The sequence below is a fragment of the Letharia columbiana genome, assembly GCF_014066305.1.
Source record: "Letharia columbiana isolate WasteWater2 chromosome Unknown Sc0000026_s0, whole genome shotgun sequence".
NCBI classification, from domain to species: Eukaryota; Fungi; Ascomycota; class Lecanoromycetes; order Lecanorales; family Parmeliaceae; genus Letharia; species Letharia columbiana.
In genome coordinates this window covers 67,527-90,234 of record NW_023501068.1, presented here as the reverse complement: position 1 = coordinate 90,234, position 22,708 = coordinate 67,527, and the positions used below count along the sequence as shown (strand labels likewise).

The 22,708-nt window shown below is 49.8% G+C and overlaps 12 protein-coding genes across 12 annotated transcripts; 7 read left to right on the top strand and 5 right to left on the bottom strand.

Moving 5' to 3' along the window:
- Positions 1–94: 94 nt before the first annotated feature.
- Positions 95–734, bottom strand: HO173_007753 (uncharacterized protein; the record flags this gene model as incomplete). Its single annotated transcript, XM_037309653.1, has 2 exons — positions 95–348; positions 488–734. 2 exons carry the CDS (start codon positions 732–734, stop codon positions 95–97), a joined length of 501 nt encoding a protein of 166 aa, XP_037163330.1.
- A 322-nt stretch (positions 735–1,056) lies between these two features.
- Positions 1,057–2,820, bottom strand: HO173_007752 (uncharacterized protein; the record flags this gene model as incomplete). Its single annotated transcript, XM_037309652.1, has 2 exons — positions 1,057–2,163; positions 2,215–2,820. 2 exons carry the CDS (start codon positions 2,818–2,820, stop codon positions 1,057–1,059), a joined length of 1,713 nt encoding a protein of 570 aa, XP_037163329.1.
- Positions 2,821–3,475: 655 nt separating this feature from the next.
- Positions 3,476–3,883, top strand: HO173_007751 (uncharacterized protein; the record flags this gene model as incomplete). The annotated part of the gene is made up of 3 exons (XM_037309651.1): positions 3,476–3,515; positions 3,582–3,660; positions 3,763–3,883. The coding sequence occupies 3 exons, from the start codon at positions 3,476–3,478 to the stop codon at positions 3,881–3,883; spliced, it is 240 nt and encodes a 79-aa protein (XP_037163328.1).
- Positions 3,884–4,023: 140 nt separating this feature from the next.
- On the top strand, positions 4,024–4,311 carry HO173_007750 (uncharacterized protein; the record flags this gene model as incomplete). The annotated part of the gene is made up of 1 exon (XM_037309650.1): positions 4,024–4,311. The coding sequence occupies one exon, from the start codon at positions 4,024–4,026 to the stop codon at positions 4,309–4,311; it is 288 nt and encodes a 95-aa protein (XP_037163327.1).
- Positions 4,312–4,852: 541 nt separating this feature from the next.
- HO173_007749 (uncharacterized protein) lies at positions 4,853–5,017 on the bottom strand (the record flags this gene model as incomplete). Its single annotated transcript, XM_037309649.1, has 1 exon — positions 4,853–5,017. One exon carries the CDS (start codon positions 5,015–5,017, stop codon positions 4,853–4,855), a length of 165 nt encoding a protein of 54 aa, XP_037163326.1.
- Positions 5,018–5,648: 631 nt separating this feature from the next.
- On the bottom strand, positions 5,649–6,107 carry HO173_007748 (uncharacterized protein; the record flags this gene model as incomplete). The annotated part of the gene is made up of 2 exons (XM_037309648.1): positions 5,649–5,695; positions 5,753–6,107. The coding sequence occupies 2 exons, from the start codon at positions 6,105–6,107 to the stop codon at positions 5,649–5,651; spliced, it is 402 nt and encodes a 133-aa protein (XP_037163325.1).
- A 5,606-nt stretch (positions 6,108–11,713) lies between these two features.
- HO173_007747 (uncharacterized protein) lies at positions 11,714–12,162 on the top strand (the record flags this gene model as incomplete). The annotated part of the gene is made up of 2 exons (XM_037309647.1): positions 11,714–11,746; positions 11,809–12,162. The coding sequence occupies 2 exons, from the start codon at positions 11,714–11,716 to the stop codon at positions 12,160–12,162; spliced, it is 387 nt and encodes a 128-aa protein (XP_037163324.1).
- Positions 12,163–12,250: 88 nt separating this feature from the next.
- HO173_007746 (uncharacterized protein) lies at positions 12,251–12,670 on the top strand (the record flags this gene model as incomplete). Its single annotated transcript, XM_037309646.1, has 1 exon — positions 12,251–12,670. The coding sequence occupies one exon, from the start codon at positions 12,251–12,253 to the stop codon at positions 12,668–12,670; it is 420 nt and encodes a 139-aa protein (XP_037163323.1).
- Positions 12,671–13,146: 476 nt separating this feature from the next.
- On the bottom strand, positions 13,147–14,485 carry HO173_007745 (uncharacterized protein; the record flags this gene model as incomplete). Its single annotated transcript, XM_037309645.1, has 3 exons — positions 13,147–13,891; positions 13,943–14,349; positions 14,411–14,485. The coding sequence occupies 3 exons, from the start codon at positions 14,483–14,485 to the stop codon at positions 13,147–13,149; spliced, it is 1,227 nt and encodes a 408-aa protein (XP_037163322.1).
- A 311-nt stretch (positions 14,486–14,796) lies between these two features.
- Positions 14,797–15,323, top strand: HO173_007744 (uncharacterized protein; the record flags this gene model as incomplete). The annotated part of the gene is made up of 2 exons (XM_037309644.1): positions 14,797–15,072; positions 15,207–15,323. The coding sequence occupies 2 exons, from the start codon at positions 14,797–14,799 to the stop codon at positions 15,321–15,323; spliced, it is 393 nt and encodes a 130-aa protein (XP_037163321.1).
- Positions 15,324–17,264: 1,941 nt separating this feature from the next.
- On the top strand, positions 17,265–18,832 carry HO173_007743 (uncharacterized protein; the record flags this gene model as incomplete). The annotated part of the gene is made up of 3 exons (XM_037309643.1): positions 17,265–17,354; positions 17,414–18,205; positions 18,260–18,832. The coding sequence occupies 3 exons, from the start codon at positions 17,265–17,267 to the stop codon at positions 18,830–18,832; spliced, it is 1,455 nt and encodes a 484-aa protein (XP_037163320.1).
- Positions 18,833–20,877: 2,045 nt separating this feature from the next.
- HO173_007742 (uncharacterized protein) lies at positions 20,878–21,657 on the top strand (the record flags this gene model as incomplete). Its single annotated transcript, XM_037309642.1, has 1 exon — positions 20,878–21,657. The coding sequence occupies one exon, from the start codon at positions 20,878–20,880 to the stop codon at positions 21,655–21,657; it is 780 nt and encodes a 259-aa protein (XP_037163319.1).
- Between the last annotated feature and the right edge of the window lie 1,051 nt (positions 21,658–22,708).

Sequence of the window (22,708 nt, the reverse complement as noted above, 5' to 3'; positions counted from 1 at the left end):
TTGCCTTCTCCGTCTAGCCCCTCATCCCCCCCAACCCATCCTGCCCATCAACCCCTTCACACCCCCCCCCCCTTTCCCCACCTCACACCCTCACCTACATCCCCAAACTCCTCCTCACCCCCTCCCTCACCGTCTTCTCGAACTCACTCCTCCTCTCCCGCCACATCTTCGCCGCCTCGATATTCGCCGGACTCTCATCATTCGGCTCCGCCAGCATGCTCATCACACTGATCAATATCTTCTCCACACTCTGTATCGGACTCCACCTCTCGGAGGCCTTTTCGTAGTGGTGCGGGTCGTCGCCCGGGGCGTGCAGGATGGAGATGCAGACGAGGCCGGAGGGGTAAACTGCGCGTGCAGGCAACACGTTAGCCGTTGTTCTCTAGTGCCCATATACAGTAACGTTTTTGATTTCAAAAGGGTTTCTGAGAGCACGGTCCTGTATTGTCTGAACGTGGTAGATGGCGCGGCGGCATGGAATGTGTACCGTTCGGGTGCCACACTTCCCCCAGGAAGCGCATCGTGGGTGGATTCAGCGGATAATCCTTGGGGAACTTCAACTCGGCGGGGAAAATGCCGCCTTCGAAGGGCGTGCCGTCAGGTCCTTGGATTAGTGCTTCCCAGAGGAAGATGTCGTCTTCGGAGACAGGGCCGGCGGTGATGCCGTCCGGTGGGGAGGAGGTGAGGAGCTTGTATTCGTGGAAGAGGCGGCGGGATGCTATTGAGGATGCCATGCTGGTCGGGTTCAGGGTAGGAGGAAGGCGAGGGGAGGGGCCAGGGTGCGAAGGTGTAGGGGTAGTGTGGGAGTAGTTGGAAGATGTTTAAAGGTGGAAGTTGAATGGACGAGGAGAGCCTCAGCTTTTCCTTGCCCAGTTTTACGGTTCTGAATCTACAGCAGTACGTTGAAATAACAGGAGGAGAGAAACCGAAATATTAATTATTCGTACATCGTCATACCGAAATCTTCCGAGTGCCTTTGTAAAGCAGGGTGGTATAACCGAGCTTCCCCAACGCCGTCGCTAAATGTAGCAAGATCTCACCCTTGGATGCTTCTCTTCAGAACCAGTCAAAGTCTCCCAAATCTCCGCCTCCATCACCACCATCTCCTCCGCCGTCTCCTCCACCTCCACCGCGACCGCCCCAAGGGTCATCATTGTTTCCCCAAACATCCTCATCCTGTCCGACTTGGCCCGGTTGTTGCTGTTGATCCTGGCCATACCCGGGTTGATTGGGATCCTGTTGGCCGGCTTGCGGGGAAGCATCACCCCCACCTCTAACCGTGCCTCTCTGCATAGCTTCATACCCGGCCATGGTACCAGCACCTGTTACAGCGCCCTCGGTCCAATCACCAGAATCTCCTTTGGCGATACCGCCTGCACCATCGCCGCTTCCTTCTATTGCACCTGCTTCCGCTTCGGCACCTTCCGCAGCAGCTCCACCACCACCCATGCCTGGGAACCAGAGAGGCATGAAGCCCATACCTCCAGGCCCGCTTTTCCGGCTGAAATAGTCAAAGTCGACACTCACAGCGGTTGCAAGCATGACGGCCCGCTGGTCGAGCGACATTCCAGAATCATTTGGGTTTTGGAACCCCACCGACTGCTGGCCAGTTTGTGAGATAAGGTGCGTCGGTTCCTGTGTTAATCCCACAGAGTCCATTCGTAAAGCGTAGACTCCCGTATCGGTAAAGATTTCACGGCCAAAGCCGGCGAAGTTGCGGTTCACGGAGCCGATGAGACCGCCCTCGTTTGAAAGGAGAGAGAAATCCCACGAGAGGAACCGCTCATCGACGTAGGCGAACTTATCCAATTTGCCTTTGTTGTTGTACGGTGTCAAGTCCAATTGCTGTGAGTTTGAGAGTGGCTGATTTGCTGGTGGATACTGAGGAGCGCCAGATGTGGCACCAGAGTCTTGGGTTTGGCGGTGAACGAACAGATTGTACTTTCGCCGAAGTGGCGCCCACTGTTGCTGCGCTTCTCCTATGATACGCATGTCTTCTAAAGCCAGCCGCGAGATCTGCGCTGTGTCGGGGTTGACCTCTGTAGTAAGAGAGCCCCGGTCAATGTTTGCTATCGTTGTTGAGGATGACGGCGAGCTATTCGACTCTTCTACAGGATCGTAGATGCCAATTCGACTCGATATCCACGAAAACGGCCTGTGAAACTAGCACTTCGTTAGCTATCACATTCTTCTTCCCAGGTCTCGCTGACATACCCTCAAGACCTCCTTCCCGTGCCTGTCAAACACATGCGTCGTGAAACTCCTATGCGTTGAGAACATCTGCCTAGCCATCATGTTTCCCATACCCAGTTCTCTCTCCGCCATATAGCCAATGTGACCTCCCTTTGGATCCATAATGACATATTTATTGGCCTGCTCAAATCCAAGCATAACGTTCATGAGCTCCAGCTGCCTCGTCACCACTATGGCCGAATTTGATAATATACTCGTAGCCGGATGCCTCTCGTTGAGTACGCCATCTGGGTCTTCGGATATGTGGACTGGAGAGAGGAGGTTGTTTGCTTGGGAGTCTTGATCTCGTAGTGCATTGGACACTGTGTCGACAGACGACTGCTTTGGTTTTTGAGCTTCCGGCGAGCTCTCTTGGCTTTCAAGAGCTTCCTGTTGTCGCTGCCCGCGTTCTTGCTGGGGAAGCCTTGAGCTCTGGGGCTGTCTTGGTATTGGTTTTGGCGGACGTCGGACGCTGCCTCGAGGGCCAGGCGGTAACGCTCGATACCGGGACTTTGATGTTGCGAATCCAGCTCGTAGAAACGAGCCAGATGATTGTAGCGTCCGTGGCTGTATATTAAAGGGTGGCATTGTACTGGTTGATAGCGGATGGAAGGAGCATTGGAGGTTATTCGTTTAGATGAAAGCGAAAGGCTTGGCATCAACATTCCTGGCCCTCTATGGTCACTGACGACGAAGATTTACACAACTCTATCAAGCCTGTTTCTTTCCATGCTCTCAGCATCCCTTTCATATGCCGAAGACTTGAGTTCATGAAACCTTTTCCCTTCTGCTCTACACGCCTTGGAGTCTAACAATACTGCAATCCCGAGTGTGCACACACATCATGACAATGCTCGATCATCCTCAATAAGCCTCGTAGTCTCTTTGTAGCCCTGATATGAAACGCCTGAAATCGTGGAGAAATCGATCAACATGCGCGATTAACGACAGGCAATTTCCTCTCGACACCTCATAGAACACCGACAGAATGCCGATATATGGACTGCCTGTACATCATCCCACGACAGTCATACAAGCAGGCATTGGATGCTGAGGTTCCTACTGGAAGAAAGGAAAAGAAAAGAAAGAACAGCATTTGAAGTGGGACATTTTATAGGTTTGATATCAAGGGCCGTGATTGGCCCGTTCTGCCGAGGCTCCCGCCCGCATTCCTTGGCGTCGTTCTCGTGAATAGCATCCTCACCAAGCCCACCACAACCAGTCTGTTGGAAAGGCAGACATCATGTTGGCTCAAAGAATCTCTCAGCATTCTGCCCGGCGGCGTAAGTCAATCAAGGCTCTTTGAGTGTACCATTGTAGGAAGCAGCCAATGGCTAACAAAGACCCAGTCCTTGCCAAGCAACCCACCCTCTCTAGATTCACGCCCTCAGTAGCGATTGCAGGAAGTAGATTGCAACCTCAAGTCCGGTACGTCCCAAGAAACGTCGTTCCCTTCTGTAACTCTTGGACACTTTTTGCGCCCTTTCTCTATCGGCACACCACCTTCGATGCAGCTAACATATTGTTAAGGCACGCCGCCTTTCAACCCTCCGCCACAGAACCCCACGCACAAACACAGCCAGCAAAACCCTCCGATGCCTACGCCATCCTCGCCGCTCAACGCTTGAACCGCCCTATCTCCCCCACTTGACAGTCTACCAACCCCAAATCACCTGGTATGCATCCGCCCTCAACCGCGTAACCGGCTGTGTCCTGTCCGGAGGTCTCTACATCTTCGGTGCTGCATACTTAGTCTCTCCGCTGCTGGGATGGCATATAGAGTCGGCCGCGATGGCGGAATGGTTTGGCAGCTTCGGCGCTGTGACGAAGGGGGTGATGAAGTTTGGGATATCGTGGCCGTTTACGTTTCATTGTTGGAATGGGCTGAGGCATTTGCTTTGGGATACGGGGAGGGAACTTGGTAACAGGCAGGTGCAGGTTACGGGGTGGATTGTGGTGGCGTTATCGGTGGTGAGTAGCACTGTGTTGGCTTTTGTGGGTATGGGAGATGGCAAGAGCAAGGGAAAGGGAGTGGGTGAGGAGAGCTGGAAGGGCGAATTCAAGAACTGGAAGGGTTAAGCACGGCTGATTTTGGAATGGTTAGGAAGGTGGTCAATTCTTGTACAGAGCTTTCACACAATCATGATTCTTTCCAGGGTTCACCATGTCATCGACATGGCTGAATATCGTGCAGCGACCGTGATTCATTTTCTGCCGCTTCTACCTGCCATTACTCATTATTGCCCAGCACAGTCGCCATCCTTCTCTATTTCAAAACATCTTTCAGACAATCTTTCTACCCCACCCTCTCGGGAAGCCAAGGTATTTGTTAGGAAAGCCAAGCGAGGTTGGCCGGCCAGAAAACACTACGTCCTGCGGGATATAAGCAAGGGTTCCGGCCTCCACGAATAGCTTTCACCTACCAAGAACTTTGACCACTTTATCTCCTTTCCCCAAACCCGCTCACGTCCCTCACACAAAATAATCTTCACCGTCATTACAAGACTCTTTGCTCTTGATCGTGAGCAATTGATGCACCGCTGGCTTTTCGGTGATTGTGACGGGATATCGGCAGATCTGGAGGGTCTTTGCGTAGGATCTGCCTTGGGCACCAGCAGTATCACTGGCTCGGTGTGTCGGCCACGTGATCCGCGCAGAGGTGCCATTTGCACTTGCCAGGAGGAGTGATCGAATAGTAGCAAGCTCGTTTCTCGCAATTAGCCGGGCTAGGTGGAGGTGGAGGTGGTGGAGGTGGTGCTTCAGGACGATCGTTCCACCAGGACATAGTGTATCAAATTAGAATGTGCAGTCGGAAATGAGAATCGCGAGGATTTGTTGAGCTTCGGGAAATCTGGCAGAGGAGAGGAAGATGTCGGTGATGCAAAAGTGATGAGATGGTGGAATCGTTCCCAGGATAGGCGGATTATATACACCATGATGGCATTGCCGCCAGATAGACGAAAACGATGGACTGATGCCCAACCCCCATGGACGTGGACACTCTCCGGACTGGCGGCCGGCACGGGCCTTCAGCTCGGACATAGCTCTCTTTGAAGACGACAATGATGAAGTGTTCGTTACTGAATGGGACGATAGCATACGAAACTGTGGAAACGGTTGGGTGCGCACATATCGATGCCCAACATCGTATACGAAGCGACAGCGAACTGTGCTCTCTTATCAAGACATCACCAAAGAAATCTATTCTATACCATCCATACACCGCGAGGAAAGAGCCTCACATAGCATTGGTCCCAACCAAAACGACTTTTATCGAAATTTTCAGCCCAACAGAACAGTATGGAGCGACAGGACAATGCACAGCAAATCACGCACCAGCAGGAGAAGGTTACGTTGCCGTCGGGGAAATTGAGTCCGTCTTCTCGATACACTTCATCAATTGCTGCCGGCAACTCCTAGTCATCGTCCGACAGCTCGTATACAATCGGCTGCGTCAGCGTCCCTTAGGTAGATTCAGCACCTCACCGTCATTCTCTAGCTTCAGATGGATACCGCTTACCGTGCACTGACGATGAGAGCTTCTTGGAGGTCATCAGCGTCTTTGAGAATATAAACGAGGTTCTTGATTGGCCGTTTTGGGCCGAACGGGGAGGTGTAGAGGGGGGCGTTGGGCTAACAGACATTCGCTTTGGCGAATGGCCCGGTAAGCGCTCTTCCGGCGGTAGATTCGGCGTCGATGGGGGATTCGCGGGGAAACGGCGGCAAGTGGCGTTTTCATCGGATTCCGCTGCATGATTGGCTTTCAGAAGGTGCAGGGGGTGTTCATCTCTAGTGACGTTAGGAGATGACTCCGGCGGAGTGGCTGGTCGATCGTGGAGGGGAGTGTACGAGAATGTTTTGTTTGCCTTGTTCATTTTGTGGTACGAAGCAGCAGGTAGCACTGTGGAGAGAACGGGTGGAGGACCGGGTTGATTATATACGGGAAATTCAATTGGCCTTGCCGAGTGGTATGATCTCAGAGGTCCCCAAAGATTGGCGATGAAGAGTCTCGGGGGACCTATTTCAGATCACAATATATGTGGTATAACCTGAGAGGTCCCCAGAAAAATCGCAGCAGCTTTACAGTGGCGACCAGTTGCAGATTGTGAGACATTCTGGCATGTCAATGCCCTGCAAGGGCCATGTGCTGGTCGTGCAGCGGTGCCAAGGCCGGTACCTGAAAATAAAGCTGTTGTTCCTGAACGGGAATCTTGGGCATCAGGGAGCATCAAGGCTGGGACTGCTTTCCAATGGGGGCTTGATCGGTACAACTCATATCTGATGGCAATCTTGATGCGTTGTATAGCTGTCTCGTTCCTTCGATGCTGAATAACTTTGCGCGCTCGGGTCTACGTTGTTTCGTGGACATGTTCGGATTTATGCACCTATGCGTGTTGCTGCCCAACGCGGATGGGGGCGGCATTTGGCTTTGCAGACATTTTTTCTGTGGCTGAAATTTGGGGGTTTCAGATGGCAAGGATCTGGATGATGGACTCACGTTCCTGATTTTGAGAGGTGTGGTCCGCTGCAGATAGTGTGGAGCATCTGGAAGTCACGTGACTTTCTCACGCCATGTTTTCATTGATTGATCTGGAACACCCCCAAAAGACAGCCAATCACTTGGCTCGATAAGCGATATCAAGAAACTCGTTGGGATCAGGTTTGAAATTCCATTGGAACCAACGCTGTCCTGGACGATGAAACGTGCAGCGAACCAGAGGGGGAACCACGACCAATTGGGATTTCGTTATCCAACTCTCGTCATTCGTCGAACAAGTACGACTTGAAACAACATCCTGACCAGGGATCCAGTCCCACCGAGCCTGGATATGTTGAACGGGAAGCGCTAGCAACAAGCCTGGTAGCATAAGCTGATCCCCGCGGGTATTCCTTTGTCGAACAAGAAGGGCACAAGATCATGACCTGACGAAGAACCCGGTCCCAGCGAGTCTTCATTTTTGATCTGGTATGTTATGGGATGCCTTCATGATAGCAGAAGGTCTGCAGTCTGCACTAAAGAGAGTGAATGTCGTCAGCCGTGGTGGCGGCAAACATTTTACAAGCTAGCCATTTTAGGACCCCCAATCCCGAAGCTCGAACAAAATCAAGGGTTCAGACATCTACTCGTGCTGCCTTCAGCTCTCGTAACCGTATGCTTCGACATACCTGTTTTGTTGTCTCGATTAGGCTTGGCGGATATCAATAGGTGTGGGTGGAGCTCGATTCAAGTAAAGTCCCGGTTCTTCATGATTGGCTCGCTCAGGCCGTGCCTTCTCATTGGACGCCGTCCATGCATTCTATCAATCGTCTGTGGCCCCGTTTTGAACCTCTCATATTGGGAAATAGGCTAGAAGAATAATATCTGAATGGTACTCTCAATGGAAGAAATTCGCCGAATGTTGTGCATGACACGGGCAAAGATTGACTGTGAATGGCCAATCCGGGACTGCCACGCCCCGACCGCCTAAGCTAGGAATGACGTCTTCCGAGTTGCTATCCCCACGTCCCGAACGACTGCAAATATTCAAAAAGCACTCCCCACTTTTTCCTGGCTTCGACGACGCGTCTTCTGCTGCAGCCTTGCGAGACCAAAATTAGACCTAGCATTTTTCGAGCTTTGACCTGCAACATCGCTTAATTCCAACGAACTTGCTAAATCACGATGTGTGACTGGATGCGGATAACATACCGGTGCGGGCATACCCGTGAATACTACACATATGAGTGCAGCGTCTACCTGTCTGGGCGCAGAGGGTGTGCCATGACGCGCCATGAGTTAGTCAATGAATGAATCGTCCGGTATACTAGGGATCCGCACTGAACACATAAATAGCAGGACTGCATACGAGAATTGCAGTACGTGACCCAGCCTTAGGACTCTCATCTTGTGGCCTCACGTGATTGTCGAACGAATATTGACGGATGGAAATCCTTAGGTCCTTGCAGAGAAGAGGCAGCAAGGCGCAAGAGGGCTGCACAGATTAGGAGAGAGGTCGAATCCGACAGAGCAAGGGCTGGTAGATGATTACGGGAGTACACATCACCATAGATAAGGGAGCGGTTACCAGCCGAGCAGATGGACAATGCATGGCGGCGGCGGACAGTCAAGTCATGTAACCGAAAGGCATCATGCTCTAGGACAATGCACTTCGTGCGTATAAGTCTTGCTTCTCTGCATGGTTCACCAGTACAAAGCCATGGGGCTCGGTATTCGTAGCTCTCCCTTGAACGATTGCGTTGTTATTGATGTTGCTGCAATACCGTACCCGAAGACCTGGTTCTACCTGCTAGCATGCGGCACTGATGCACGATGAATCCTGGAATGTATTCGAGTTCTAGGCCCAGTGAATCTTGGGAGACGGTCTGTCGTTGATTTTGTGTTACTCCATTACTTCACACTAAGCCTGATCCGCTACTAGGGGTCGATCTTAGGGGACCCTCAAGGGAGCTCTACCTAATGAAAGAGTCTTCCCTCCAATTCTCACATCAAGAGCTTGTGGAAACTCGAAATTCTACTGCTGCCCTGCCTGCCTAACACTGCCTTGGAAATCTGTTCTTCGGCCTGCCTTAATGCAGCAACGCCGAGAATCCCTTCGATTGGCAACGGATTGTACATCCTGGATGTCGAGAGCGGCGGCAACGCGCATTAAGGCCTCGCTACTGCAAGCCTCCTGCAAGTAACAAGAGCAGCAAAAGTTCATTAATCATCGGTCCGGCAGTTCCTGAATGGGCGGTCAGTTTGTATACCGACGTTTTATGGTACTTTCCCTAGACGACTCATGACTCGACTACAGTTCACTCATGAATTGACCAAACTCACAAATCGACTAGAGCAGGACGACCTTAAGGGCGTTTCATCTAGCAGATCTCGGAACTTCTCTTGTCCCACCAGACCTTCTCATTCGTTCGTAGCCACGAAGTCGGATGTATCTTTCGTGGCTGCCAGTATATCGGACGGTCCGTGAGCTTTTTGGAGCGGTAGTCCTTAGCCGCACCCGCACACTTCTCGGAGCCAATGGAAATGCAAGCTCTCTCCTTCCTGATTCTATGAGAAATGGTTGATACTCGTTCTCATTCAACGACCTGAAAGCCTCCGCGTGTTGCAGGAGATCTTCTAACGTATGCCAACTAGCGTAACACCTCTGGACCGGACACTGAGTCGACGAATCGACCAGAACCAGACAAATCTTGTATCGAGCGGATTAGTCTCGAAAACGTTCCGTAGAGCTCCGCAATGGGGTACTAGGACGCCCGATTTAGCCCGTGTCCAACGCGTGTTTTACCCGCCTGGTAAGAACAACTGACCCCCTGTCATCCGGAAACCCGTCTACAGCTGGCAGAAGCCCAGAAACGGAGGGACGTTAGAGCTGCTCCAGAACGACTTGTCAGCCAGAAGAAGAAAACAGCAGTGTTGCCTTATGCGAGACTTGAGAGAGTATACGAGATCATGATTATTGGAATTTGTCCTCTGACTTCGGTGCCTCATCGACGCTCGTATTCGACCATGGGTCTTCTCCAGGACTATTCTATCAGACGAGATCGACTGGTTCATACGGTCCTGTTCACTTGCGTGTATTCAGAACAAAGCGTGAGGTCAAGATTGAGAATTACAGGCCTTGCGCTCGCAGATGTTCGCGCCAAACTTGGATTTCTGCGGTTTTTTATGCATAATCTTGAGCATTTAGTGGATCTTTACATTTCGACTTTCATAATTCGCTTAGGTACGATGACGGTCTACTAATCTAGAGATATGCTGCTCCAAGCAGTGTAAGCACTCCAGGTTTTGTTCCGACACTGAAGCTCCATGTTGCCCCAGTATTGCACTGCACGTCGGCGTTTTTGACTCTGCCTAACTGCCTCCACAGCAATGTATAGCAGGCATCAGGGAGAGCACACAAATTATGCAAGCTCGGGATCTGGCTTCGTTCAGCGGGCTTTGGTGAGAGACTCCAGACTACTTATCGGCTCGTATCAACATTGTAAGGCAAAAGTTGTGGAATACGTAAGTCGCTTCAACCTATACAAACATTGTCCTTTGGCTCTTTTTCTAGGATTCAGATACCATCGTAAGAGGCTCGCATATAAAAATTTATTACGACACTCTGGCCCACTAAGACGGATTAATCAGAGGACTCCACGCAGCTGAGGCATGCTTGCTCCAGTGACTCAATTCTTCCTACCTGATGAAATAGGAACGGCCATGTGTCCAAGTAGCACGTGAGGAACCAAGTATCACATCCTGGACTGCCTTCGGGAACATAGTGCAAAGAGCTACGCACAACAGGTAACGAGCAACCATGAATGGCTCAGAAAGCTCATGGAAGACACACGTTGCCCTTTTCTCGGATGTGGTTCCGGGGGAAAGGACCTCAAAGAGATGTCCGTACACACGTTCGATGTTCACTCAATGGCCATGAAAAACTAGACACAATTTCCTTTATTTCCCCCGAATAAGAGATGGCGACGTCCTTCACTTCCACTGACCAGACAAAGAGCCTTCCTCTGGTGATCCTGTTCAATCGCACTCTAGTCCGTGTCCGTCGTTCGCTTCTGAAGCCTCTGCTTACGCCCCTGTTCTCGCCGCTGAAGAGACCGTTCCAAGTATACTAGCACTCTCGCTAGTCGACAATATCAACTGGAAGCTTCCATGGGGCCACAGCTAACCTCCCTCTAATGCTTTGGCCGCAGCCCAGAATCCGACCTTAATACTCGTCCAGCAATTCAGAGTTTGATTGATACCCTACCAAGCTGCTGCCTTCTGGTCCACCCTTATGAGCCATAGTTCCATCAGAAAGCCGACCTTCAGTCAGAGCTCTAACAACGACCTCGGGTTCCGATCAAGGCCGGACCACGAATACCGTCCTTTGTACGAGAGGCACGAAAGTGCGAGGATGTTGAATCGCACTCATAGATCGCGAAATTTGAACAACACAGACAATGCCTTTCCGGACGGAGGCCTTTCCCAACCAGGCATTCTATCATGAAAAGAACTCATCTAATGAGGATGAAAGAGCTATCGGGCGAAAGGCTCATAGAACTCGACGAAATCAGCCGCGATCTGGGTCCCCGAGAGGAGTACAGAGACCCTGTAAAGCATAGAAGTGAAAGATAAGTAAGGACTAAGAAAGCAAACCTGGATACTGGGCGTGCGAAGAGCCCGACAACTGAGAGTCAATTCGATGGGTGGTTAGGATTGTAGGTACAAGATTCGTGAATGTAACTATGGAGTCCCCTTAATCGAAGTAGTCACCAATGAAATCTTCCCTGCTGTTTCAACGCTAAAGAATAAAGTACAACACATCAAAGAATTTTAATGATGCTAAAATCGACTTCTGGGAAATCAAGTCAAGTTCACCTTTGCTACCCGGCACTGATCTGACGTAGCGCTTGATGCTTGGTCGTTCCAGAATCAGTGTGCAAGCCTTCATGTATTGAATCCAATCATGTTCATCATATACACCAGTCATATCAACCAAGAGGAATGTCCCTCGATAATGTCAAGCACATCGTGCTCGTAAGCCTCGCCCTTTCCACCCCACTTCCCTACCCAACCAGTCATCACTAACAACCCCATAGGTCCTCTCTGGCAAAGGCGGCGTCGGCAAATCCTCCATAACGACCCAACTTGCCCTCTCTCTCTCCCTCGCCGGCCACTCCGTTGGCATCCTAGACATCGACCTGACAGGCCCCTCTATACCTCGCCTGCTGGGTCTCGAAAGTGCAAAGATAACCCAGGCACCAGGTGGCTGGCTGCCGTGCGAAGTTCACTCCTCGCAAACTCTTCCTCCCATACCCACTCCTATCCTGTCGCAAGTCCAGAACGGAGCCTCGGGTTCTGCGCCCTCGACGAATGAGGCCGAATCGAATGGCCATGGCCCACCACCACCACCACCACCAAAACGCAGGCGTGCAAACAGAGGAGAGCAATAAGATAGGATCCCTACACGCCATATCGCTCGCCCTCCTCCTCCCCCCCCGCTCCTCCGCCATCGTCTGGCGCGGTCCCAAGAAAACAGCCATGGTCCGCCAATTCCTCACCGACGTCCTCTGGCCACCAACCGACTACCTTCTAATTGATACCCCGCCCGGCACATCGGACGAACACATCTCCCTCGCCGAAACCCTGCAATCGAAATGCCTCCCCGGCCAACTCGCGGGCGCGGTCATCGTGACAACACCGCAAGCAGTGGCGATCAGTGATGTGAGGAAGGAAGTCAATTTTTGTCGGAAGGTGGGGGTGGAGGTTCTGGGGGTTGTGGAGAATATGAGCGGGTATGTGTGCGAGTGTTGTGGGGAGAGGGCGAATCTGTTCGGGAAAGGGGGTGGGGAGGTTATGGCGGGGAGCTTTGAGGTGCCGTTTTTGGGGGGCGTGCCGGTGGACAGGCAGTGGGGCGTTTTGGTGGAGGAAGGGGAGGAGGCCGGAGTACGGGGTTGTTGAGAATAGTAAGGAGGGGCAAGAGGAAGGGGGGGACGAGGAGAAAGAAGGGGAGGGTGAGGGTGAAGAGGGTAGGGCGAAATCAGGGGCCCTGGAGATCGATAAGGATAGCAGGGAAGAAGGGCTGCTGGTTGATAGATACAGGAGTTGCTCACTTTGTGGGGTTTTTGAGGGCATTACGAAACAGCTGATCGACATTGTGAGAGGGAGGAGCAACGGAGCCGTCTGATGGGTATCATCTTCAGCGTTCTGCGCTCTTTGAAGCATTGCAATGGCGTTGTCACATTTCAACTGTATATCATGAGCGTTATCATCGTTCCTGCATTATCATGTCTATCTCCATGTTGGGAAACTGGTTCTGGCTTTGTATGCCTTCGTGTCCGTGCAGATGTTTCTCCTTTTGACCATGGCACGACAGCATTCGTCTATCATCTGAGCCGCCCTTTTCAAACTCCAGCTATGCAATGCTATCATACAATCTATGACCATTTTTGAACCATAACTCCACCTCTCTTGAACTCCGACAGGTCACCAAGTACTTGGCTCTTGTCGCTCAGCTCCTTGCTGGGGAAAGTTGTCATGAGCACCCATGAGCGAGTCCGACTCTGCGGATTGGAAGCGGTAATGAAAGAGTATACGTCGCCGATGGTGTGTGTGGTATTGAAGCGTGCAGGGAGACGCGTACCATCTCCTAACCGTATTTGCAATGAGAGGGTAGGCTGTGACTCGTTCACGTCAACTACTACTGCTTGTGTCGTAGCAGAACCTGCTGGAGCGGCGGCTGGTGCTGGCGCAGGTGCTGGTTCTGCTGTCCTGTTTGATATCCCAGGTGTTGGACTACCTAGTCTCTGACCGCCGCCACCAAATGGAACGTACTTCTTCTTTGGCTGTACATATTTCTCTGAGTGCTGTTCTAGCTTGACATCTACCTCTTGAGCCATCTCGACGTTTAGTATTGCAAGTGGGGCGCGGCCTGTTTTGATTTGGGCGAGGATGGCGGCGTTCGCTGGATCATCTGAGCGGTAAAGTGGACCGTCGTCGACTGAGAACCCGTCGGCCCAGAAGTGGAGATGGCGCTCAACTGGGGGTGCGTGTTGTGGTCGAGATGCATTAGGGTCTTCAATGGTTTGGCTGGGGGCGTCGTCGCCGCCAAGGGTGTGTGCCGTACCGGTGAAGCGAGAGCTTGGGCCGCGTGGGTCATCTCCGCCTGGTCTGGGAGTATTCCTAGCAGAATGTTATAATATGTAGACGACTCCGGCTTGGGTTACGACATACTTCTGTGCTTTCTTGATGATCTTCTTTCTGAGCTTCTCTGCTGTACCGGGGTTCTCTACCGCTAAACCAGATTTCTCACCTCCCGCGTAGAGATCCGGGTTATCGTCGTCGCTTGGCTCAAAGTCGTCATCATCATCCTCGTCATCATGGCCGTGACCGTGGCCTGCGTGGCTAGGCCCCCCGCCTCCACTCAGGTCTCCTAGTGTAGCGAACTTTTTCTTCGGTGGCTGCGTTGCAGATGGGGGTGGAGGCATGCTGGAAGAAGCTGGTATAGGTTGTGGAGCTGAAGATGTAACTGCTGGAGCCTCTGGGGCTTGATCATCTTCCTCTGTCCCCTCGGAGCGGTTGAAGTATTCAGTGACTGCGGATCCTAATTCCCAAGAGCTGTTTGCGAGGTATTCTTGAGCCTGTCGTTTAGCTATATCAGCTTGAAGCTCTAGTATGGGAAGAAGCCATGGGGAGAATTACCACTTGTGGTGTTACACCAGCCAAACCCACGAATTCCGAGATAAGTGCGTCGTGATCGGGTTGTCCTTCCGCCATGATGTTGATATGATTTCGGGGGACAGGATGTGTAATGGAGGTGAGAAGCAGGTCGTTGGCCGTGCGAGGTTATATTTCAAGGATTATGTGAGGTCGATTGCACACAGTGATGAGGGTCACGGAGTCGAGTGCAACTGATACCTGATGCCAAGACTTTTTTTGATGGGTTTGAGTCGAGAAGGTTTGCCGAGTGTATTATACAGGTACCCAAATGCCATCATCTTCACATCGCACAGCCAGCAATGGCCGGGTGACATTGAAGAGATAATTGCTGCGCCGGAATCCTTCAAGTTCTCATCTCTACTCTCGCCATGGCACAAGAACCACAGCGGCCCGACTTGACTGCATCCTCTGCCACGATCCCCTCTGACAGCGAGAATTACTCTTCCTCCCAGAATGAGCTCTCTCCCTCCCCACCGTCCTCCTCGAGTTCTCCTATGATATTATACTCGCCGCCGACTGTATGGGGTCTGTTACGGGGCGCAGCGATCAATGTACTTCTACCATTCGTCAATGGGCTGATGCTGGGATTTGGGGAGCTACTTGCTCATGAAGCTGCTTTCAGACTAGGGTGGTCGGGGACGAAGGTATGTACTTTGATCTTTAGCTACGTATTGGAATGGCAGACTGCTAGCTTGGGTAGCTGCTGCCGATACGTTTCTGGCGCCTTTCCGTTTGCTTCGCTTCTTGCCCGACTTGTGCTGACGACCAATTGCATTAGATATTCCCCAGCGGACGGAACTCGAGATCAGTAGGACCGGGAATTGAGATTCGAGATGATCCATCGGAGAGAATACGGCGGGAGCAGGAGTTGAACGACATGACATCTCTAGAGTGAAGCCGATACAAGTGGTGAATGGGAGCCAACCACCACTTCTTATAGACGAAAATTGGCTGCACATACGGCGCTCAGGCTCTCTTAGGATTCGAAAAGGCATTACTTGGCGTTGGACCGGTAAAGCAGCTACTTGTAGAAGCCATGCGATCCACAAATGTTACATACCAAGCCCATTTAGAGGGGCTACCAATCTCTCTACTTGAGACTGCTTCCATACGTATTCCATCATTCAGTGTGCAGGCGCTCGATTCAAGAATACACTTTTGCACTCGTCTTGAACTGTCTCTCATTAGTTGCATCGGTGTCTTCGAATGTGGAGGTAACTTCAGGATGATGTGGCACGCGAAGCTCAGGAATTTTCCTCGAGAGATACAGCCATTTGTGCTATTCCGGTCGTTGACATCTGTGCTGATAGACTTGATCACGTCGATAGCCAACTGTCGTACAAAAGGTGGGTTTACTGCTTGAAGAGGATGATGAGTACGAGCAGCTTCCATATTGAGGGGGATGCATGGCTATCCGATTGGAACTCAAATAGGCATACCTCCACAGTGAGAAACAGATGGGTTGGAAAGTAGTATTGGGTAAAGAAAGTACACATTCTCTCTCCCAGGGGTTCTATAGTCCGCGGCAATTGGCGGAGCCACTTCACCTTGGAAACTGAGCCATTCACTTCAGCAAACCACGTGAGAGGCTGTCGTGTAGCGAGGTACGGCTTATTCGCCAAGGTTTGCATGTGGACACTTATCACGAGCCATGGGCGTTGGTACTAGTTTTTCCACCATCGCTGTCGGGCTTCGCCGTTCCTAAGTTCTAGCTCTCGATCAGATGCTGCCACCCAGTCAACTCCAACCCAATTCATTGATGTTTCAGCCATTGGTAGTGTAATAGAAGCGTAGTGTTCTTCAAAATGTGAGAAGCTGCTGGGCTGAATTGGCAGAGAATTATGTCGTGAAGTCTGATCACAATGCTAATAATTGTAAGCTTTGTGTTTGATTTCGGTTCGAGTAGAGGCGTGAGGATCTGTGGTGACTGGCATATGCGTGCATGTCTTATTCCGGTTCTTATACTTAGAGAGCCTTGTCAAGTTACCTAGGACTTTATATAGAGACGCTGCGTTGAAACCACTACTTTGTTAGACAAGAATGACGCAATTATTCACAAAGATGGGATACTGTTGGGTAACAGTTATCTATAGTGCTGGCCACCGCAATCATATTCACTTCTTGTGGAAGACTCTATACATCCCCCCTGCAATGCCACGGCTGCGGCATTGATACATCGGAGTGGAAGGCCTAGCGTAATGAGAAGAACGAAATTCCGGCTGTATCCTGAAATTATTAAAAACATGAGCTGGTGAATGGAGATGATAGATACCAGGGGCATCTTGGCATGGTGCCGGTGATGAGTACCTATGATGCTTGTCCTTGACTGTGAACAAGCGCGCCATGATTGCCAACAGAAGGCAGCAATACCTCTGACCAACCCAAGTGACAATGCAAAGGGAGTTTGCAATTCGGATGCTTGCTAACAAGATGAAAGTTGTATTGCCTTCCTTTATCACAACGTGGCTATTTGAACTGCAAGCGTATTTACACAAATTTATTCTGCTTGGTGATCTAATATCATGGTCGGATAAAAAATGAAAGCTTCCTGAAGGAGCAAGCGATGGAGAAGCAAACACAGAGTCACTGATGAACCCGCCAGAATCCCAGGAATTTAGTGTAGTTGGCAACGCCCAACACAGTGCCTCGCGACTAGAGGAGCTGTCAAGTTGTGGAGCTTGAAGAGAACTATCAATCGAAGTGTGCATGGTTGATCTTTGGCGTTGTTTGCTGGTGAATCCCTGGGTAAGTCTCGGCAGACCTTCCTCATCAGTATTCATGGAGACATTCTGTGATTCGAGTTCCTCGCGAATATCCTTACACCTCCAAGCTAAGCATGATACAAGCTCGCTGTCTGCACAGGTCTGGCCACCGCATTGCAAGTAGCAGTGTAGCCTTGGCAAGGTCCCCTCGACATGGTCAAAAAGTACCGCATCCTAAAGCTTTCCGCGCTTCTATTGGACATCTACTGACCGTCTCCCGTAGTCTTATTCCGCTTTTGCTGGAGCCAGCTTGAGACATGAACTTGCTACAAATACTTCGACATGGCCGCCGAAGCCATGGCAATTGCGACAATGGCCTTCTCAGCGCCTCAACCGTGATTTCGCGCCACGGTTCGCCTCGACGACCCCAACTCCGCCTATCGCCGAGGTTCAGTCCGACTATGTTCCTCCTCCTCAAACCTCCGTTCCAGCGGGAGAGGAGTTCGTACCAACCTCGTTTGATGAGATAACCTCTTCTATACCTTCACCTGTCTACGAACACCTCGGTTTCCTGAAGGAGATGGGTCTTGATTATGGTTGGGGTCCAACAGCTTTCGTGGAATACCTGTTGGAACATGTGCATGTCTACCTTGGTACACCTTGGTGGGCGTCCATCGGTATATCAATATTGATCATCCGAGCTGCGCTCTTCAAGTTTTTCATGGATGCTTCTGACACCAGCGCCCGACGTCAACACATCAAGCATTTAGAAGACCCCATCAATGCGCGCGTTAAGGCCGCGAAGGCCAACAGAGACCAGAAGGCTTTGCGGGAGGCTTGGTCCGAACGTAGTGCTTTGTACAAAAGCGCTGGCATAAATGTGTGGAAGTCGTTCGTGCCTTTCTTGCAAATACCCCTTGGATTTGGTACCTTTCGGCTCATGAGAGGCATGGTATCTCTACCGGTACCTGGTCTTGACACTGGAGGATTGCTGTGGATATCTGATCTGACCCAATCGGATCCTTACTTCATTCTACCCATTGGCACGGCTGCGGCATACTACTTTACGTTCAAGGTACTCAGCCATGTGTTTGATTGATGACAGACGCATTAGCTAATGCGGTTTTAGAGTGGAGGAGAGACTGGTAACAGCGAGCTCATCAGTAAACAGACGCAGAAGGCGTTTCTCTACGTGGTCCCTCCAATGAGCGGACTCTTTATGATGTTCTGGCCTGGTAATTTGCAATTAACCTTTTTCATCGGTGCCTTAATATCCTCCGTACAAGCAGCGGTGTTCAAGAATGCTTGGTTTCGGGATCTCGTTGGCATGCAACCATTACCAAAGCCAAATGCACCAAAACCGCAGATCCAGGCGTATCCTCGATATCAAGCACCATCGAGTACTCCATCGAAAGGAATCTTTGAAAATATCAAGGGTACAGTGTCAGATATCATGAAAACGGGAGAGAAATTTTCGCCCACATCTCGACAGCAAGCTCCGACGAGTAGGCTAACAGCTGGAGAGAAGAAGCATGCAAATACCTATGAGGACAGGAGGCAACGGGAAATCGCGCAGGAGGCTGAGATGAAGCGACAGAACGCGCAGGCAAAGTTCGAGAGACAACAGGAGCAAGAGACTAGGGAGCAAGAGAAGAAAGAAAGGTTGCAAAGACGAGCAGAAAAGAAGGCTAAGCAAAGGTAATAGCGCACGGTGCATATGCAGGGATTATGTACGATAGTATGCTTGTGTCCAATGCTCGCGGTTGCATAGCGGTTTGTCGGTGTACAATTTCACCAAAAATTCAATCATCTTGTTCATCATTCCGGCAGAGCTCTCACAGTCACCGACAGGAGATGCAACCACGATCAGATGCAGATCAGATACACAGCCACAAAAGATTCGAATAGTTGGCCGATCTCGCGCACGTGTCATGACGCCACTCGATGTGCCGAGCTGGGCCACACGGGACTGAATTGGAAGAAACGAGAGGTAGGTAGAGGATATGAGTGCACCATGGGATACCTGTGGTACGTTGAAACATCTCGCAGACCTTTGTGAGTACGCATTCATGATCTTATCAAGATGGTCGTCCTAGTCCAATTGAACTAGTCTCAGCAATCATTTCGTACAGAGATCCCTATCATATCGCAACCTCGTTACGGTATACTGCATATCCCTCTAAAAGAGTCTTGAGTAGAAAAGGTTATAGTACTACTTGTACCTTACCTTATCAGCGTAGGTTCCCCACTTCAACCCGTGTGCACAATCACAAGAGGTCTAGAGACTTCTGGATCCTGCCTCAGCAATTGGTTTCCTTCAAATACCTGTAAGCCGTTCTCTAAGAAACGAGCACACCGTTGACTTTTCGGTCGAAAGACCCTATTTGGATGCCTACCCATTCTGTACGGCGCATCAATCCATCAAGAATATGAAGGCTCGAGTGTATCACCCGTGCAACCCGAAGTGCCCGCCTCTAGACCGAAAATTTACAAGGTCTCCAACCTGGAGGCCTTGACCCACCACTACGCACGTCGTGGCGTGCTAGGTTCTGTAGGACTCGTTATGACGCTGTTTGCGTATCCTTTCTACAGATCGGCAGTGTTGAGACTTGAGAGGACATGATGATCATTCTGAAAGAGGTGAGATGGTCTACACCTGAGATCTGGCGAGGCAGCAAAAAAGCCAGGACCCTTGAGAGTCGAGATCTCGAAACTAGACCAGGATCGAGTCGAAAAGAGGCACGAAAGTATCATTGACGAAGATGCGGAGACTTGACTTTGTGCCTGAGATTCTGCCGACACCGACCCGCAGAGCTACCTCGGCCTTCGAAATCAGTCCCTCCCTCCTCTCGTCTCTATACTGTTCGTCAGCTGAGATGCGGCTTCATCAAGGACGCTAATGTTGACGCGTCGGATATCGGTTGGACCTGCGACAGCCTCTTGGATCCTCCTCGACGGCTTTCGCAGCAGCTCATCACCAGAAGGTTTCTCTTCGTTTGCTGAACCGCGTTCGGATCTGCCCGTGGTGCAACAGGAGCTCGAGAAGCTGAAAAGCTACCAGCTCCCGATCCGGAGACATGCTCCTATCATGTTCAAAAGACTATTCGCTCGAAATGATCTAGAACAAGTATCCATGGGCTGGCCCCAGTACAAAGAGGGGCATCGGAATCCGACCTTTTGATGAAGCGCTTTTATGACATAGCCGGTGTAGAGCCTAGCCACTCTACTTTAGAAGCCAGTGCGCCTACAGCGGCTCGGCCCGTAGAGAGAACGGCGAAAGAGAGGTGACGAGGTGGTCACCTTGCCAGTCTCCAGTGTTGTTGTTGCTTGCCACTCGATGATACGGTAAGTGATAATGATCGAGATTTGTTATTTGTGAGCACGGTTGGTGTTTTTCTGTTATTCAATTTCACTTAGACAGAGCAGTGTTTGCCTTGGGCGGATCTACCCTTCGGCGTGTCTCCTTGCGCTCGTAGATATATTTCTTCCTTCCCTTGCAATTGACATGTCTTTGCGAGTGATGGATGCCAAGCAAGAGCTCTGAGGTCCTCATCCGGCATCATGACATGAAGAAGCATGAGCCTTCAAATTCTAGCTTTCTCATTCGGTTGTCTCGGATGGGGGATACGTCACCAAAACCGACGTCACTTTACTTCTCAAGCTACCTTACAGACTCTACGAGTACAAGAATCTTTCGCATTCAATACTTTTATCGTTCCCTTAGTAATTCCAGAACGGATCTCCACAATGGCACCTCAAAACCTCGAATTCAAGTGCGCAATCGTGACAGGCGGAGGCAACGGTCTCGGACGAGCAATTTCAGAATGGTTGATATCCCAAGGCAAGAAGGTCATAATTGTGGGTCGAACAGAGTCGAAGCTTCAAACCGCAGCCAAGGAGATGGGCCATTCCACGCCATACTACACCCTTGACACCGGGAATATCTCCGCGATCCCTACTTTCATAAAGCAAGTCGTGCAAGACCACCCCGAAGTCGACTGCCTAATCAACAACGCCGGAGTTCAAAGACCTCTAGAGGTCAACAACTTCGATCTGCAAAAAGCCGACCAAGAAATTGACATCAACATCAGAGGGCCCATGCACTTGGCCATTGGTCTCCTTGATCACTTCAAATCGAAGCCTAACGGTGCCTTGATTGTCAACGTCTCCAGTGTCCTTGGTTACATTCCGACTAGCATCGTCAATCCTGTCTACAATGGCACAAAGGCATGGGTCCACTTTTGGAGCATGAACCTGCGGACACAGCTTAAGGACACCAAAGTTAGGGTGGTGGAGATCGTACCACCAACTGTAGCGACGGACTTACACAGAGAGAGGTCGGATCCAGATGACAATAAGAAGGAGAAGAACCCCTCGGCGCTGAGCGTTGATGAGTTCATGGACTTCATCACCAAGGACTGGAAGGCGGATAAGGAAACCATTGGGGCAGGGCCGAGCCAAAAAGTAGTGGACAGGTGGTATCACGAGTTTGGACCGGATTACGAGAAGGTCGCTGGGACGAAATGAGAGTATGTACAGGCTCAATTTTGGCACGGTTACTTTCCAACCGTGGCCGAGGCATTAGGAGCCAGCGGTGTACATAGCCATCAAGCGAGGGTGTTCTAGATGAAATCAAATAATTCGGTGCTGTAAACAGGCCTCCCGTTATGTTTCCAGCGCTCTCCGGAGCCTTGATATGATGAACGACAGTGCTGGGATTGATTGATTGATTGATTGATTACATCATACTACCCTGAAGTCTTACCCTAGTAACTGACTATACGAGTTATATAATCTATCTAATTCTTTCAGTCAATTATATGATCTTAAATAAATAAGACTATATAAGTTACTATTATAATTCTATATTTTATTATACTTAATTCTTAAGAAGAAATATATTCTATATCGCTAAGGCTCTCTCGTCTTAATCGTATTCTTCTTTTTAATCGCTTACTCTAGTAAATCTTTATTATTAATTCTTATTAAGAGCTTAATATTATCTAATAAATCTTATATTTCTTATAAAGTTCGTTACTATAGAGATATAGCGTAGTTTTATTAGTATATTCTTATAAGTAATAACTCTCTCTTTTCACCTTTCTTCTCTTTTCGACTTACTATATTCCTCGCTTCTTACTAAATAATCTATATTTATAAAGAATATATCGAGCCGTCTACTTCGCTCTACACTTATATTCTTTATTCTCTATATTTAATACTCATCGATTATAAAGAAAGATCTTAAGATCTATTTTCTCGATTTTTATTTATATTATTAATAACGTCTTAATGCGCTTAACTCTCGAATATAGAAGTTATATTTATTTCGATAATATTAATTAAATTCTTTTAAGAATATCGTCTTACTTCTTATTAATCTATTTAATAATTTATTATTTTATCGCGTAATCTCTAATAACTATCTTAATTATCGATATTATTCTTATCTATATAATTAATAATTAAACTATTTTATTAATATTTACCTTTACTCTTTTATTATAAATCACTTACTCTCGCTAATTAATAATCTTCTTCATCTTTCTATTCGTCTATTTATTATTATCGATATTAA